General features: G+C 55.8%; 1 protein-coding gene across 5 annotated transcripts in view; it reads left to right on the forward strand.

Moving 5' to 3' along the window:
- Positions 1-16,154, forward strand: part of KCNH2 (potassium voltage-gated channel subfamily H member 2) — a 33,500-nt gene that overhangs the window by 8,973 nt on the left and 8,373 nt on the right. For 4 of the 5 annotated variants that reach the window (XM_041753197.1, XM_041753196.1, XM_041753198.1 and 1 more), the window contains exons 3-5: positions 9,814-9,978; positions 11,060-11,500; positions 12,030-12,241. In XM_041753197.1, coding sequence (XP_041609131.1) covers positions 9,814-9,978; positions 11,060-11,500; positions 12,030-12,241 — 818 coding nt within the window. Of the gene's footprint in view, positions 1-9,813; positions 9,979-11,059; positions 11,501-12,029; positions 12,242-13,661; positions 14,170-16,154 lie in introns of those variants that run through there. The other variant, XM_041753201.1, reaches the window with a different exon arrangement.

Genomic DNA, 16,154 nt, shown 5'->3' on the forward strand with positions numbered 1-16,154 from the left:
GGAAGTGTGCTGTATTGTAGAAGCCCTATATTGGGAGTTGAGGACTTGGAACAGCGTCTGGCTTAGTTATAGACTCACACCTGCTTGGCCATCAGCTGTGTGTCTACAGGTCCTGGGCAGCAGGAGAAAGTGAGGTCAGCATCCATGTCCCCTAGTGCTCCCCTCCCAGCCCTGCCTCCTGCTAGAGACCCCTCCTTCCCCAGGCTTCTGCTGGCCCCAACTCCTGCCTCTCCCTCAAATCACTGAAGCCATGTTTGTATTCTTGTTCTTTCTCTTTCATTTCATTTTTCTTTTTATCTCGCTCCCAGATCCCATTACCCTCCCCTTAGGCAACCATTCAGATGTACTTACTGTGAATGTGTTGTTTACATATGTCCTCGAAAAACTTATATTTTGTCTGGATACGAATCAGCTTAACTTATGTAAATGATTTGTACTATGTATTATATTCTGGTGTTCACTTTTTTTTTTTACATGAGAGTGTACCTTGAAGTTCATCCAGTATGTTACTTGACATCTAGTCTGTAGCTTTAGAGTCCTTTTTTTCTTTGTAAAGATTTTATTTATTTATTTATTTATTTATTTATTTATTTATTTATTTGAGAGAGAGAGAGAGAGAGAAAGAGAGAGGGCATGAGGGGAGAGGCAGAGGGAGAGGGAGAAGGAGATTCCTTGCTGAACAGGGAGCTTGATCCCAGGACTTTGAGATCAAGACCTGAGCTGAAGGCAGACACTTCACTGACTGAGCCAGCCAGGCGCCCCTGTGGCTTCATACTCTCCTGAGGTGGGCATGCACCTCAGTTTACCTGTCCACTCTCCTGGGCAGCCATCTCCAGATTTCCTCCATAAGTAATGCTGCAGTGAACATCCACAGCCATGGCATCTTGTGGACTCATGTGAGGATATCTTTGGGATGCATCCGCAGGGGTGGAATTGCCAGATCACCAGGCATGTGGATACTTAGTTCAACTAAGGAGCGTCAGACTGTGCACCAGCATGGCTAATCCCCCACAACCTTCCTAAATAGAGTACCCGATTCCTAGTTCCCCAGGACCCCGCCACACCTGGTGTTTTGCACTTTCCTAAGTTTTGTCCATCTAATAGATGAGAGTGATAATTTGCATTTCATTGATACTGTGTGAGTCCTGGCATCTCTTCAATTGCCTTTCTCCTTTTGAGTTGGCTTCCCTGTGAGTTGACTGCTGGTTTCCTTGCTCACTTCTCTATTGAAGCTGCTGTCTTTTATTCTTGGTGATTTGCAGGAGATGCTTTTATATTCTAGAAATACAGATGCTTACGGTTAAATATTCAATATGTGGATTCTAGATATTAATTACTGTGGAATCTAGATGTCGCAAATATCTTCTCTCAGTCATGTGTTCGATTTATCCAACAAAGACACTTCACATTGGTACAAATTAATTGATTTTTAGCTTTGTTTGGGCTTTGGAAGTTTTGTTTAAGAAATTCTTCACCATCCTGAGGTCACAGAGGGGTCCATTTTTTTTCTAGTAATTTAATTGTTTTGCCTTTCTCAGTTGGTTTTCATCCCTTCTGAGCCTCCCTCTGTCTGTGGTGTCAAGTAGAGATCAAGTTGTTTTTTTTTCTGCTAGTGAGCCAGTTTTCCCAACACACCTAGTAAACAGCTTGTTCTTTTCCAACGATTTGTGGGGCAACCTTTTCATAAGCTAATTGCCCATCTATCCATGGGTCTGTCTTTGAGCTCTGTCTTTTGTTACAAACATTTATTTGGTCTTGCATCAAAACCACACTAAAACAACAACACCGGCATTGAGTATGCTTTAGTATCTGAAAGGCAAATCTTCCCTCTTTCTTCTTCTTAAAGATTTATTTAGGTATTTATGGACCTCTTTTCCTCATGAATTTTACTTACTTATTTTTTTTTTTTTAAAGATTTTATTTATTCATTCATGAGAATATACAGAGAGGAGAGAGAGAGGCAAAGACACAGGCAGAGGGAGAAGCAGGCTCCACGCAGGGAACCCGACGTGGGACTCGATCCTGGGTTTCCAGGATCATGCTCTGGGCTGAAGGCCATGCTAAACCACTGAGCCACCCAAGCTGCCCGCTCATGAATTTTAGAGAAAGTTTCTCGAGTTCCTGGAAAGAACACCCCAGCTAGAATTTTGGTTGGACTTAGATCAGTTTTATAGATTAATTTGGGGGAATTGACATCTATATAATATTTGTCCCATCCAAGAGCCTGAACTGTCTCTCCATTTATCAGATTGTTTCTGTACCCTTTATTGGTTTAAAGTACCCACCCCTGGCTTTGTGCATTTTTGGTCAATTTTAGTTACTTTATAGTTTTTGTTGCTATTACGAAAGAGATCTTATTTTTGACTACCTATACTAATAATTGAGTAGCTTTGTAATGGTGGAGAGAAATACTGTTTGTTTTATGGCTGACCTTGCATCTGGCAGCCTCACTGAGCTTTCTTATTTGTCCTAATTGTTTATCTGTAGATTTTGTTGATTCTTTGGGGAGGTGATCCTATCATTTGCAGATAACGCCGGTTTTGTCTATCTGTGTTTGGGTCATTGCCACGTGTTTGGCTGGTGGAATGTTCCATCTGACTTTTCAGGAGGTTGCACCTGTACTTTGTTCTTTGGAGTGTCCCAGCGTCTTGTGAGCTAGATGAATCCCGGAGGGATTGCAGCTTTCTCATTAATAATTGAGAAGTCAGGGGATCCCTGGGTGGCTCAGCAGTTTAGCGCCTGCCTTTGGCCCAGGGCGCGATCCTGGAGTCCCGGGATCGAGTCCCGTGTCGGGCTCCCGGCATGGAGCCTGCTTCTCCCTCCTGTGTCTCTGCCTCTCTCTCTCTCTCTCTCTCTCTCTCTCTCTCTCTCTCATAAATAAATAAATAAATCTTTAAAAAAATAATTGAGAAGCCGTGGCTGCCTCAGTGACTGGCGGGAGAGCTGGAATTGGGAAGACTGTTCTCAAGGCATCCCCTGGCTCTCTGGAGTACGCTAGGAGCCAAGGTGGGTGCACAGTTCTAGAGGCTTGCAGAGCCCTGGAGGTGGGCAGGAACCCTGGGTTGTTTCCTGGTAGATTGTGGCTGTATGCCCTTGCTGCCCAGAAGCAGGCTGTGTGGGAGTCATAGTGAAGAATGCTGGTAGGGGTCTGAGGTTCAGAAACATCATACCTTTGAGGCTCCTGCTCTGGTCCCCTGTCCTGATTCCTGGGCCACCTGCCTTCATATTCCATTCTGCTTTTTTTTTTTTTTAAGATTTTATTTATTTATTTGGAGATAGAGAGCTAGGCAGAGAGCATGAGCAGGGGTGAAGGGCAGAACAGGGGTGAAGGGTCCCCTGTCCTGATTCCTGGGCCACCTGCCTTCATATTCCATTCTGCTTTTTTTTTTTTAAGATTTTATTTATTTATTTGGAGATAGAGAGCTAGGCAGAGAGCATGAGCAGGGGTGAAGGGCAGAGGGAGAGAAGCAGACCCCTCACTGAATAGAGAGCCCAATGTGGGGTTCGATCCCAGGACCCTGAGATCATGACCTGATCCCAAGGCAAACACTTAACCAGCTGAGCCACCCAGGTGCCCCTCCATTCTGTTGATAAGATTTTTAAAAGAATTATTTATTTATTTATTCATGAGAGGCACAGAGAGAGAGAGAGAGAGAGAGAGAGAGAGAGAGAGAGAAGGCTCCATGCGGGGAGCCCAATGCGGGACTCAATCCCAGGACTCCAGGATCACACCCTGGGCCAAAGGCAGACGCCAAACCAAACTACTGAGCTATTCAGGCGTCCCTGTTGATAAGATTTAATAGCACTTCAACAAAAGACACCTTGATTGTCATGGTGGTTCCAACTACTGTCTAGACTCAGGATGGATTTATTTTTTATTTTTTTATTTTTTAAACATTTATTTTATTTATTTATGATAGTCACAGAGAGAGAGAGAGAGAGAGAGGCAGAGACACGGCAGAGGGAGAAGCAGGCTCCATGCACCGGGAGCCCGATGTGGGATTCGATCCCGGGTCTCCAGGATCGCGCCCTGGGCCAAAGGCAGGCGCCAAACTGCTGCGCCACCCAGGGATCCCCTCAGGATGGATTTAAAATGGGCAAATTCTGTTGCAAAAGGCCAGTTCATCTCCCTGAAAGGGAGCTTGCAAAGTGGGGAGACAGCCCTGTCCACACCCACCTAAGTGCGGGTTGCCACCCTGAGGACCAGTCCTTGGACACCTGTTTACCTGGTACCTCCTGTGAAGCCAGCCCAGCCCTAGCCTCAAGGCCCCATCTTGGGTGGGGGTGCTGGGAAGAAGGAGGCTCACCCCAGAAGCCAATATACAATTATCTCCTAAATTAGGGATATAGTTTTAGAAAGAAAGACATCATGGGAGCTAGATGAAACAGTCATAACATCTCTGTAGAGGGGAGTCTTGTGAGTCAGGAACTAGAGGGAAGAAGGGGCTCTGGGTAGTAAGAGTGCCAGGTGAAGCTGGGGTGTACCCAAGGGGTGCTGAGGCAGCACATGGGACCCAGCAGGGATGGGAGGCCCAGGTGGGAGAGTGGGTTGGATGGTCTGAAGTGGTTGGGATCAGGGGTATTCTGAAGGATTCTGGGGTAGGGTGGAGGTGGGGCAGACTCCAAGAAGTAGGAGGGAGAGGGTAAAGTTTGGAGGAGGAGACAGAGACTGGAACTGCAGAGCAGCCTTCTCTAGTGGAACATGGCCTTGTTTCATCTTCCCAAGGTTTCTGGGGGCTGGGCAAGGTCATGGCTCTGATTAGAGACTTGGGGTTCCTGGAGGTCGATGGGGCTAGGACCTGGAGCTTGTCTAGAAAGAGCTCTTCTCTTGAGGCTGTTCCAGTGTCCCTGGGGAAAAGTGACACTGACAGGGCACATGCAGTGGGTTTGCAGGGAAGGGGTTGGTGGTCTGGACCCCTGTAGAGGCCCCTGAGGCCCTCTGACCCTATAAAACCCTGGGAGGAGGTCAGGCTGGAAGGGCTGGTGGAGGGGTCTGTATCGTGGCTCCCTAACTCTTGCCCTGTAGTGGGTATTCTGCATTGTTCAGCTCTAGGAGTCAGGGGCGGAGGTCTCTATATCACACACACACACACACACACACACGCACACGCACACTCTATCATGCACTCATTCACCAGCTGGCCTCTCAGGCTTCCCTATTCTCACCCCTGGGCCTGCAATGTCCCTGGCCCTCCCTAGGCCCCCGGCTGCCCCTGAGAGCAGTGTGAGTGACATGGTGGCCCCTGGCCAGGAGCAGCTCCTGCTGCATCTTCCTGTCGCCGCCACCAGGCTAAATATAACCTGACACTGCACAGCCCTGGGCCGCCGGAGACAGCCTCTCTGCCTGGGGGCGGACAGGGAGGACTGGAGCCCCAGCCTCTTGCCCTCAGTGTGACTTTGGGCCCAGCTCCTCCTGCCAGGAGCCAGGCAGGGAGGAGACCTGGGTGAGGATGGCTGCCTCCCCGAGGTCACCTTCCCTGCAGGGACCCAGCTCCCTGCCTCGTTACTGTTCTGGATGCTTCCACCAGGCCATCTGTCATTTCGTCTGGCACCCATCACTTGTCCCTGCAGTATGCACAGGGAGGCTGAAGCTCAGAGACTGGGTGACCTGCCCACAGTCACACAGCACTTGCCCGGCTCTCCTGCTGGTTGGGGCATATCAGCTCAGCTGCAATGGGCTCTTCCCTCTGCCTGAGGGACTCTCTCTTCCCCTATCTCATGCTGGGCTCTGGATTGGGGTCCTTTTCATTCCTTGACTCAGTGAGGCCAGGTGCCAGGTCTGTCTTGTTCATGATGTCTCTGATGCTTCACGTGCATGTGCTCAGTGAACGTTCCTGGGCAATGAAGAGCCTCGCTCAGAGCAGTGATGACATCTAGTTTACAGATGAGCAACCAGAGGCTCTGCCCTGAGGAGCCTGTCCAAGGACACTCAGGGTCACCTGCATTCCTCCCATTGCCTGACTGCCTGGTGCTGCCCTGGAAGATAAGGCCTGCCCCTGTTGGAACTGAGCCTGGAGCTGAGCCAAGACCAGCAGGTGCCCAGAAGTCGGAACCGGGGTTTGGGACTGTGGGTAGGGTTGGTTTGGGTGCACTGCTGGGTATGGGTTGGCACCAGTGAAAGCCGGCCCATTCGCATTCTGGTGGGTGACTGTGGGGGTCAGGAGGAACAGTACCTGCTATACTTGGAATGTTTCCCCTCCCCCTGCTTGTCCCTTCTCCCCTCCTTAGTGACTTGTGTGGAGCTGCACGACCTCCATGGGCTGTTAGGATCTGAGGCACAGAGGAGCCTATCAGAGTATGGCTACCAATCACCAAGGGTTTCCCCTCCCCCTGCCTCCCCCCCCAGGGCCCAGGGTGCCCCAAGCTCTGGAGGCTGGCAAAGGCTGGACCCCCACCCTTCAGGAGTCTTCAGCTGGGGCTGGGGTTTGAGGAGGATGTGACTGGGGTATTCTGTGTCCACCACGTGAGCCAGGCCAGCCCAGGGACCTCTCCCTTTCCTCCTTTTCCCATGTATCAAGACCTCCCTTGGGCCCAGCTCCTCCTGCTTCCTATGTTGTGCCAATCATCCCTCAAGCCCTGTGGGGTAGGCATGATCTTCCCCTGTCACTGATGAGCACCTGGAGGCTCCAGGAGGGCGAGTGACTTGCCCGAGGTCATTCTGAAGCAATGAGCCGAGGCCACCTGACTCCTCAGCCTGTGCCCTTCCTTTGCATCCAGGAACCTCCTGGCCTTTCTGTGGGCAGTGTGGGGTTCCTGCTACTCCCCTCTAGTCTGTCCTTCCCTGGACTGCTGACGCTGGCTGCCTTGGGAGAGTGGGCCGTGCCTGCCACAGAGTGGCTCTAGGCGGAACTGCAGCCTGGCCCAGCCCTGGGCCCTGTGGCCTCTGCTTCGGGGAGCTACTGGGGGGAGGGGGGGGCAGGCTGTCGGAAGAGGAAGCGGAGCAGAGCAGAGCGATGGGCAGGGCCCAGGGATAGGTAGGAGCTGGGCTAGGAAGGGGGAGGTACCTTCTGTGTGCTCAGTGCCAGCCCAAGACTTCCCCGGAGGCAGCTGGAGGCAGCTGAGCCGCAGACTCTGGACGCTTCTTCTCTGCTTTGAAGTTGTGTGAAGGTCAGGAGCCCCACCACCCACAGGCTGCAATTTGCTCTGTGCTGATACGGGCTCTGGCTGTCCTTGTGCCCCACCCCTGCCCTGTCTGACCTTCAGCTGCCCTCAGTGGCGCCCACCCCCCATAATGCCAGCCAGGGGCCACTGGCCACCCTGGCTAAAGAGCTGGGGATGTGTGATGGGGAAGCCCATGGAAGACCCAGGCAACCTGACAGGGCCATGGGAGGTAGAGCCTCAGAGAGCCCTGGCTGACTTGGGGCCACCAGCTCTCCTTCCTTCCATGCCCCCTTGAAAATAGCAGCTGGAGCCTCCCCCCCCTCCACCCCCCAACCCATCCTGTAGCCCTCAGGCAGGGCTCCAGTTCACATTTTTGGAATAACCAGGGCTTTGACAGGGTTATTTGAAAGGAAAAATTCTTTGAATGTCAGCAAAGGGAGAGGGCCAAGGGGGCTTTGCGTGTGAATATATGTCTGGAGTGGGGAGCTGGTCTGTACCATGAGGGGGCTGAGGGTTGGAGTTTCTTGAGTTTCTGCAGCCATGCAGGCGGTGGGGTGGCAATTTGGGATGCCAGGGTCCTGGGCTCCCTGAGATGCAGAATGCAGAGAGGCCTGAACGGAGTAAGTGTGGGCTGTTGAGGCCTGGGGTTCAGACTCCTGGGGCTCTGTGTTGGGGGCAGGATCCCCAGGCCATCCTGAAGGGCTGGGCTCATCTGGGTTCTAGACACTGGACTTCTCAGAGATGAATTTCCTTGTGAGGAATGAGAATCCGGGGCCTGGATTACTGGGGTGTCAGGGGTGGTTGCTGGGGGTCTCCAGGGCTCGGGTTTCCTGGTCTCTGGCCTCTCCTTAGTCCTGATGAGGGCCAGTCCCCGTTCAGGCCGCTGCCGGCCATCACCATATTAGGGCATAAACTCTAGGCGGGCTGTCTGGGTGCCAAACGGTCTCCAGCTGGGCCCGGCCCCCTGCGGCGCCCAACACCACAGCCTGGCTTCAGCCAGGCCATGTCAGAGGCCAGAGGTCAAGGGACAGCTGCTGGAGGGAAACCCAGACAGAGCCCCCAGCTTAGGTCCCGTAGAGCAAGCTGTGAGGGCCAGGATGCGGTGAGTGGAAGGGCTTCGGGGTGGGGCAGAGGATTCCTGGCCAGCCCTTCCTCTGGCCCAGCCCCCCTCAACCCAGTGCAGTCCTGTTACAGTTGATCTCACAGGATCTCCATCCACAAGCTTGATCCCACAGCCCTGAAAAGTGCTGATCTGCCTCCTTCTCCAGGCACCTGGCCTGCTCAGCTGAGGTTCGGTCCCCAGGGCCTCGATGACAGGCATCAAGCACTAGCCCAAGTATGTGGCCACCAGCCCCAAGTTTGTTGGCTTCTTCCTTGACTCACTTCACCACCCACACTTGCCCTCTACCCTTCTCCTTCTTGACCCTTCCCCCACAGTCAGCACTACTCCATCCCTCACACCTGCTGCTAGGTCCTGCTCCCCGTTGCATTGTTCTGGGTGCCAGGCCCTTCAGAAGGGATGCGCACTCTGGGCAGTTAGACCCCTACAGTGCAGAGAAAACAGATGAGCACAGGGTAAGGAAGATGAGTCAAGGCAAGGCAAGAAGTCTCTGCCCCAGAAAGAGGGAGATGAGGATCATGTCTGGTCCTGGGAGGGTCCATAAAGAAGGAAGAACAGGACATTTCATCCAGGAGGGCTTCCTGATGGCGGGGATTCTGAGCTGGGCCTTAGGCAGAGGATGAGAATGTCGGGGTCACTTTCAGAGAGTGGGGAGAAGTGGCAGTGGTCTGGACGAGGAGCAGAGGTGGACTGGGTACATTTTGCCTGGAGGACTGACCTCACCTGGTACAGGGGCTCTGGTGACCAGAGAGAGCGAGTGAGAGAGAGATTGGAAGGGGAGGGAAAAAGTCAAGGAACAAGAGAGAAGAATGGGAAACAGGAATGAAAGGTCTAGAAGCAATGCTTCTCAACTCTTTGTTGAAGGATCACTTTCTTTATTTCCGTATGTCACAGACCAATCCTTTTGTGAAGCACAAAATCTCATGCTTGGATACTGTGGCAGTGCCAAATTGTGGTGATGGCTTCAGGACTCTCGCCCTCAACTTCTGAACTCTTGATGCTGTGTCCCGGCATAGCAGTTGGAGCTAATGTGGAGAGAGCAGAGTTGGAGACAGAGGGACTGCTAACTCTTCTATCCTGTCCAGGCCACACCAGGCATTGCCCTAGGCGCTTGGCATGCACCAATTTATTTACTCTTTATGACTCATGAGAAACTGAGAAAGAAGTGATTATCATTCCCATTTCAGAGGGGAGAAAGATGAGGTACAGGGAGGCTAAATCATTAAGGAAGCATAAGTGACATGAAGCAGCAGAGCTGGAATGCCCGAGGTCCTGGGCTTGAAGTCCCTGGGCTTCCCTGATTTGCTAGACTGCCTGGCACCAGGGACAGCAAGGAAAGATCAAGAGGCTGGGGAGGGATGAGCAGAGAGACACAGAGAGGGCCCAGCATGCTGGAGTGGACAGGTTGAGGGAAGGGGCTCACAGTGGCCAGCATGTGGCAGAAGGAGGGGTCTGTGCAGGACACACCTAGAAGGAGAGGCCAGGAAATGTGTGTGTGGGCCACAGGGCAGGTGTGGAGTGGCCCCATCAGGCTCTGCTCTACCCACTTAAGGGGCCCTGCTGTCATAGTGGCCACATCCTCTGCTCTGCAGGGAGCTGCTTCCTGTGCCTGGTGGATGTGGTGCCCGTGAAGAACGAAGATGGAGCTGTCATCATGTTCATCCTCAACTTTGAGGTGGTGATGGAAAAGGACATGGTGGGGTCCCCGACCCATGACACCAATCACCGTGGCCCCCCCACCAGCTGGTTGGCCCCAGGTAAGTGCAACCATGCTCTCGGGTCCCTTTCCTGAGGCCTTGAGGTGACCCAAGGCCAGCGCTCTGCAGGAAAGGCTGTTGGGGGTGCTCCTTTCGAAGACAACACCAAGGATATGGTCTAGTCCCATCTGGCTCAGGATGGATAGGTGGGGGTGGAGTGACTGATTGAGTCCGGGTTTACAGGTCCTTGGGACAGGACTGCACCTGGTTTCCTGGCCTTACCTGCTGGGTTCCTACCATAGCCTCTCCTGGAGTGGTCCCGCATCGAGCCCCAGGAAAGGGGGATTCACCTTTCCTACATGGTCCTGGCCACCTCAGAGTGGCTCCCCTGCTCATTGCAAGGTTCCCTCAGGGATTCATCTCCCTCCCTATGTTGCTTCCAGCCCCCCAGTCCTTGTTCCTGGACTGGCCAGCTCCCTGCTCTGGCCTTGGCTGATGGGGGAGAGGATTTGAGGGAAATGCTCGCCATGATTGGAGACCTGAAGGCCTCATCTCATTCTCTCATAACACATCTTACTCCTCCATGAGATCCTTTTTGGGTTTAATTTTTCCCTCCAAGTCTTGGCAAAAGATTCCACCTCTTGGTTTCTCGGGCTCCAAGAAGTGAGGGTTAAGAACACTGGCCTTACCTGTTCTGCAGGTACTATCTACAAGATGGCAGGGCATTGCAGGAAGTGCTCCTCCAGACAAAGGCAGGCCCTGCCATTTACTATGTGACCTCTAGCACATCACTTGACTTGTGTATGCCTAAATTTCCTCCGGTCTAAACTGGGGAGAATGTGATACCCACCAGTACGGTTGGGAGAGTCATGCATGGTTTATGTAGAGCCCACCATGACCTGTGAGGCCCAAGAAATGGCAGTTTATTATTGTCAGAGCCTTAGATAAGATTGTATTCTAGAGGTTTTCTGAGGCTTGAGTTCTGTGCAGTGGCGGCTGGGGGGAAGGGGTGCTGCCTGCCAGGGCTCCCGGGCCCCCACCTCCCTCCCCTCAGGGACTGGCGTTCTAGCTTCCAGGCTTCCCTGCTCTGGGCTACCCCCCTCGTGTCCCCATGGCCGGCACACCTCTCCTCTCCCCGCAGGCCGAGCCAAGACCTTCCGCCTGAAGCTGCCTGCGCTGCTGGCCTTGACGACCCGGGAGTCCTCAGCGCGGCCAGGAGGTGTAGGCAGTGCGGGCGCCACGGGGGCCGTGGTGGTGGATGTGGACCTGTCACCTGCGGTGCCCAGCCGCGAATCGCTGGCCCTGGATGAGGTGACGGCCATGGACAATCACGTGGCAGGGCTGGGGCCTATGGAGGAGCAGCGTGCGCTGGTGGGCTCCAGCTCCCCACCTGCCGGTGCACCTGAGCCGCTCCCGTCACCCCGAGCACACAGCCTCAACCCTGATGCCTCAGGCTCCAGCTGCAGCCTGGCCCGGACGCGCTCCCGGGAGAGCTGCGCCAGCGTGCGCCGGGCCTCCTCAGCCGATGACATCGAGGCCATGCGTGCAGGGCTGCCCCCGCCACCTCGCCATGCCAGCACCGGTGAGGGCCCTGAGCCCTGTGGGAACTGCTCTCCCACTCACCAGGCCTACCCCGTTCAGGGGGCCCTCAGCTTCCTCCCTCTCAGCCCTGGCCTGTGTGCCTGGGAGATGGAAATCCCATTAAGCACTTACTTAATCCCATTAAGTGGCCTTTTACTCCATTAAATGTCCATTCATCCCATTACATTCTTCCACTCACAGAGCCTTTGCTGGCTGGTGGAGCTGGCTCTGCCAGGGTGGCCCGGAGGAGGGATGGCCATGGGGGGTGTGAGGGGCAGGAGAGGCAGGCCTCTGGGTCCCAGCTACCACTTGGCTCTCTGGCAGACCCTATGGAGGATCTTCCTCCATTATCTCCTAGCTGCACCATGGTGTGCTTCCTTCAAGTGGCCAGACCTCTGGCCTTGTTTCTTAGGGACTGCTCATCTCCTGAGTCGGCCTTACTGACTCACCATATCCCATGGCCCAGTTCACACAGGGCTTGGTCTCTACCTCAGCCTGTCACCCTGACCTGGCTTTCCCCTCCACTCCAGGGGCCATGCACCCCCTGCGCGGCGGCCTGCTTAACTCCACGTCAGATTCCGACCTTGTGCGCTATCGTACCATTAGCAAGATTCCCCAAATCACCCTCAACTTTGTGGACCTCAAGGGGGACCCTTTCCTGGCTTCACCCACCAGTGACCGGGAGATCATAGCACCCAAGATAAAGGAGCGGACCCACAATGTCACTGAGAAGGTCACCCAGGTAGGTGTTTGGCTCCCTGGCTCTCCTCTTACCTTGGAGGAGCTTAGAGGGAGTGGGAGTGGGCCGTGGTGAAAGGAGAGGTCCAGTCAGTAAGGGACTCTTGAGGGTGTGCAGATCCACTGGCTGGAGATGGGGGTGGGAGGGTTCTGGAGCTGGGGTGAGAGAGAACAAGTCTGAGAGGTCCTGAGAAAGGGGACTGCAGGGAAGAAGAGGGGAGGGGAGGGGACAGAGGAAGGCAAGGGGACTTGGGACAGGACCGAGACAACAGGTTGATGGGGCACAGGGAAGACAGGGTAGATGAGGCAGGGTGGGCCAGAGAAGGCAGTTACAGGGGCGTGATGGGGTCTGTTCACGGGGTGGGAAGGAGGTTTTGGGCAGGGTGGAGGCAAACCTATGGGAGATTTCAAATTAGAGGGGACCACGATTCTTCTAGGCCAATGTGATAAGGTAGGTGGAGGGTGGGGATCCTATTCTAGGGCCAGAATGGCTTGAAGGTGCCCATCCCTGTCCCCAAACCACAGGACAGGGCAGTTTGCTTCCCCTGTTGGGAGGGGAGTATATGACAATGGGTGTATAGATACAGAGGGACGAGGTCCCTGGATCTTGGGCCAGAGAAGACAGCCAGCCGTTGGGGGCATTGCCTAACACTGTCCCGTGGCATGGCCAGCCTGGTCTCCTGGCCCCTCCTGGCAGCAAGATTGCTGGCACCACCCCCACAGCCCAATGCATTCCAGCTCCTTCTTCAGTTCTGGCCTTGGGGCTGGGTGGGGGTCCTGGCAGTAGGGGAGGAGCCCAGTAGGGGAGGAGCCCAGGACCCTGGGGGCCGCTGTCCCACACCTGCCGAGCATCATTCTCATTACTCCCTCCTGCCCCTTCTGCAGCAGCTCCCTGAGTTGGCCCTAGTGAGGGAGCTGCCCTCTTTCCCTTGCTGTTCTTCCTGCCAGCCTCCTCGGCCCTCCTCCTGGCCCTGCTCCTGCTGCCTCTGGCTCTCTGGGCCCCTGCCAGGTCTCCAGCCCCTTGGCCTTGACTCCAGAATGTTCCCCCTCACCCCAGGGCCCATATCTGGCTGCCTGCCCCTCTCCCCCCTCCTGCCTCTGCCTCTCTTCCCACCTGGAGCCCCAGATGTCTGCCCTGCTCCCGGGCCCACAATGTGTTGTGGTCTGTGCATGGTCTCTCTGTGGCAGTGTGCGTGTACGTGTGCGTGTGTGTGTGTGTTCCTGGCTTTGCCTGTCACCGGGCAGTCTCTCCATCTCTGGGTGTCTGTCTGACTCTGGCTGGCTGGGCACTGGACCGGCGGGGCGGGGGTGTCGGGGAGACCATTAATCTGCGGTGACAGGCCTGGCTGCCCGGGGGGAGGGGGAGGGGCACGGGCTGCGGGAGCGGCTGCTGCAGGAGCCCTGAGCGGGCCGCGGGGGAGGGGGCCGCTGGCCAGCCCGGGCGGGGCGGGGGAGCCCAGTGTGGCAGGGTGGGGGTGGGGACCTGGGAGGAGGGGCCGGCTGAGGAGCTGAGGTTCCGACCGACCGCGGCGCTGCTGCTGGGCTGGCGGCCGGCAGAGCTCGGCACCCTGGCAGCGGGGCCCGTACCGGGGGGCCATGGGCAGCCCAAGCCAGGTGGGCTGCTGGCCACACTCACTGCCAGGGTGACCCCGGCCCCGGGGCCCAGCCCCAGTGACCCTGGCTTCATGCCAGAGGCTGCCCTGGAAGCCAGGCCGTCAGCCTCTGGGGCGCAGACTGGGCTGGGACTGCTGCTGGGGTGCAGGTGAGGCGCTGGCCGGGCCCTCGGGCTCCAGGGCAGGCAGGCTGGGGGGAGCCAAGTCCTCCATGGCGGCCCCAGCAGGGAAGGCAAGCGGGACAGGGGCCCTGCAGCCCAGGGCCCAGAAAGGCCGGGTGAGGCGGGCCGTGCGCATCTCCAGCCTGGTAGCCCAGGAGGTAGGTGACCCCCTACCCCAGCTACTCCTCCTCCCTCCCTGGGCTGGGGCACTGAGAGATAGGTGGTGGCAAGTGGGGTGCGGCCTGGTGGGCTCTGGCTCCTGGGCCGGGCTGGGTAGGGAGAGGGCTTCTGAGAAGCAGGACGGTTTGGGAGCCGTGGGGTCCGCAGCTCTGCTCATCCACTGCTGGCCCCTGCTTGCTCTCCTCCAGGCCTTCTGGGCCTTGGTGGACAGTGTTTTTTTCTTGCCAAGGCTTCCCCTCTCCCATGGCTCCCGTGGCCCACAGTCCTGGCTCTAAATACAAAAGGAGGAGGGGGAGAACAGGAATTAAATGGGTGACCAGGCAGGATGACAGTGGGCAAATGGGAGGAGAGAAGCATGGTGGGACAGTGAGAGGGCTGGTCCGCAGGCCTGGCCTGCCAGGAAAGCTCTGGGACTCTGACACTCCCCACTGTGTGCTGGCGTGGATGCTGTGGTGGGGGGAAGGAGGCTTGGGGTACTTCAGGGGTCCGGGTTTGGAGGAGTATGTGGGGCTAGGGGCCCGGGATGGTGGTGAGGGCGGGCTGAGCCACCTGGATCACCTCTTTCCAAGCAGCCTGACAGGCAGCCTGACATACTGGTGGCTGTGCTGCCTTCCCCTAGGCTTATGATTCTGTAGGCGCCTCCTGGAGTCACCTCTCTGCCCCCAGGGGCTTCTGTCTGCCTGAAGCAGGCTCAGGGCAGTTGGAGGTGGCTTAGGAGTGAGCCTGAGAATTCCACTCCTCTGCCACCTGAACTCTGCATTGCCATGATCATGTGCTCCTCTCAGCTAGGATCTGGGATGGGTTGGAAGGATCCCACCCAGAGGTGAGGACCCAGGATTTGGCTTAAGCAAGCGTCAGTATTCTGTGGGACAACGAGTCCAGGAGGGATTACAGACCTGGGCCAAAGCCATATGGTCAGCTGGTAGTGGCAGAGCAGAGCTTGGCCCCTGTAAGACGAGGTCTGTGGGTCCAGGGCTTTGTCCCAGAGTGTGCACTGGTGCACTGAGGCTGTGCTGGTTTTGCTGGTGCAGACTCAGGTTGGGGCAGGGTCATGCTGTGGCTGTGGTCCAACACATTCCCCAGGGGGTCTGGCCTTTCAGGCCTGGGGAGGAGACCCCGCCAGGGGCAGTTACCTTCTGCTCCCTTGTCTGTGGGGGCCCTGTCCGGTTCTTTTTCAGTTCTTCTTTGACCTACGAAAGGCTACTGGCTCATGCTCTCTACCTTAAGGAGCAAGGAGCCTGAGGTGAAGGCAGGGCAGAAAGCAGGGCCCCCAGGCCCCAGCTGTTCCCCCACTCATGAGATAGCTCTCAAGCTACCATGTCTCCCTTAGGGTGGCCAAATCCCTAACTAAGAGGCTTCTTTTTAACTTCCATTTACTTCCTCTAAGGAGATGGTCTCCAAACAGTCCATCTGGAGTATGAATGGGAATCTTTGGGGGTTCCACCCACCCCGACTCTCTCCCAGTCCAGAGGCCTGAAGTGGGGCCCTGGCACTCAGTACTTCCTGGCGTGGGGCCAGCAACCTTGGTTCTTAAGGGTGTGTATGAGGTCTTGGGTTTGGCTGCCTGGGAATAGCAGCGCCAGGCCTGGAGGGCCTAGGGATGGAGTGTGGGGTTGAGTCACATGTCCGTGAGAGAGAATTCTAGGGGGCAAGGGGAGGCAACAGGGGACAGACGGGCTCCTGGCCCAGTATAGGAAAGCTGGGCTGTTCTTCCTACTTTGGCTTGGGAAGAGAATGGCATGGCTGCTGCTAGTTGGTGTGGATGGCAGGCCTGCCTCTGCCCGACTGTTTGAGCCTGTGCAGGGCTGGGTATGACGCTTCTGAACATTCGCCCATGTTCACCTCTGTCTGTATACATGTGGGTACGTCTGTGGCTGGGTTAGGTCTTCTGTGGGCTTTTATAGGTGTGTGGGAAGGCGAAGCCTGGGGGCTGCCTTGGGTATGGGGACAGGGAGCTGGGTAG

The sequence above is a fragment of the Vulpes lagopus genome, chromosome 4 (assembly GCF_018345385.1).
Source record: "Vulpes lagopus strain Blue_001 chromosome 4, ASM1834538v1, whole genome shotgun sequence".
NCBI lineage: Eukaryota > Metazoa > Chordata > Mammalia > Carnivora > Canidae > Vulpes > Vulpes lagopus.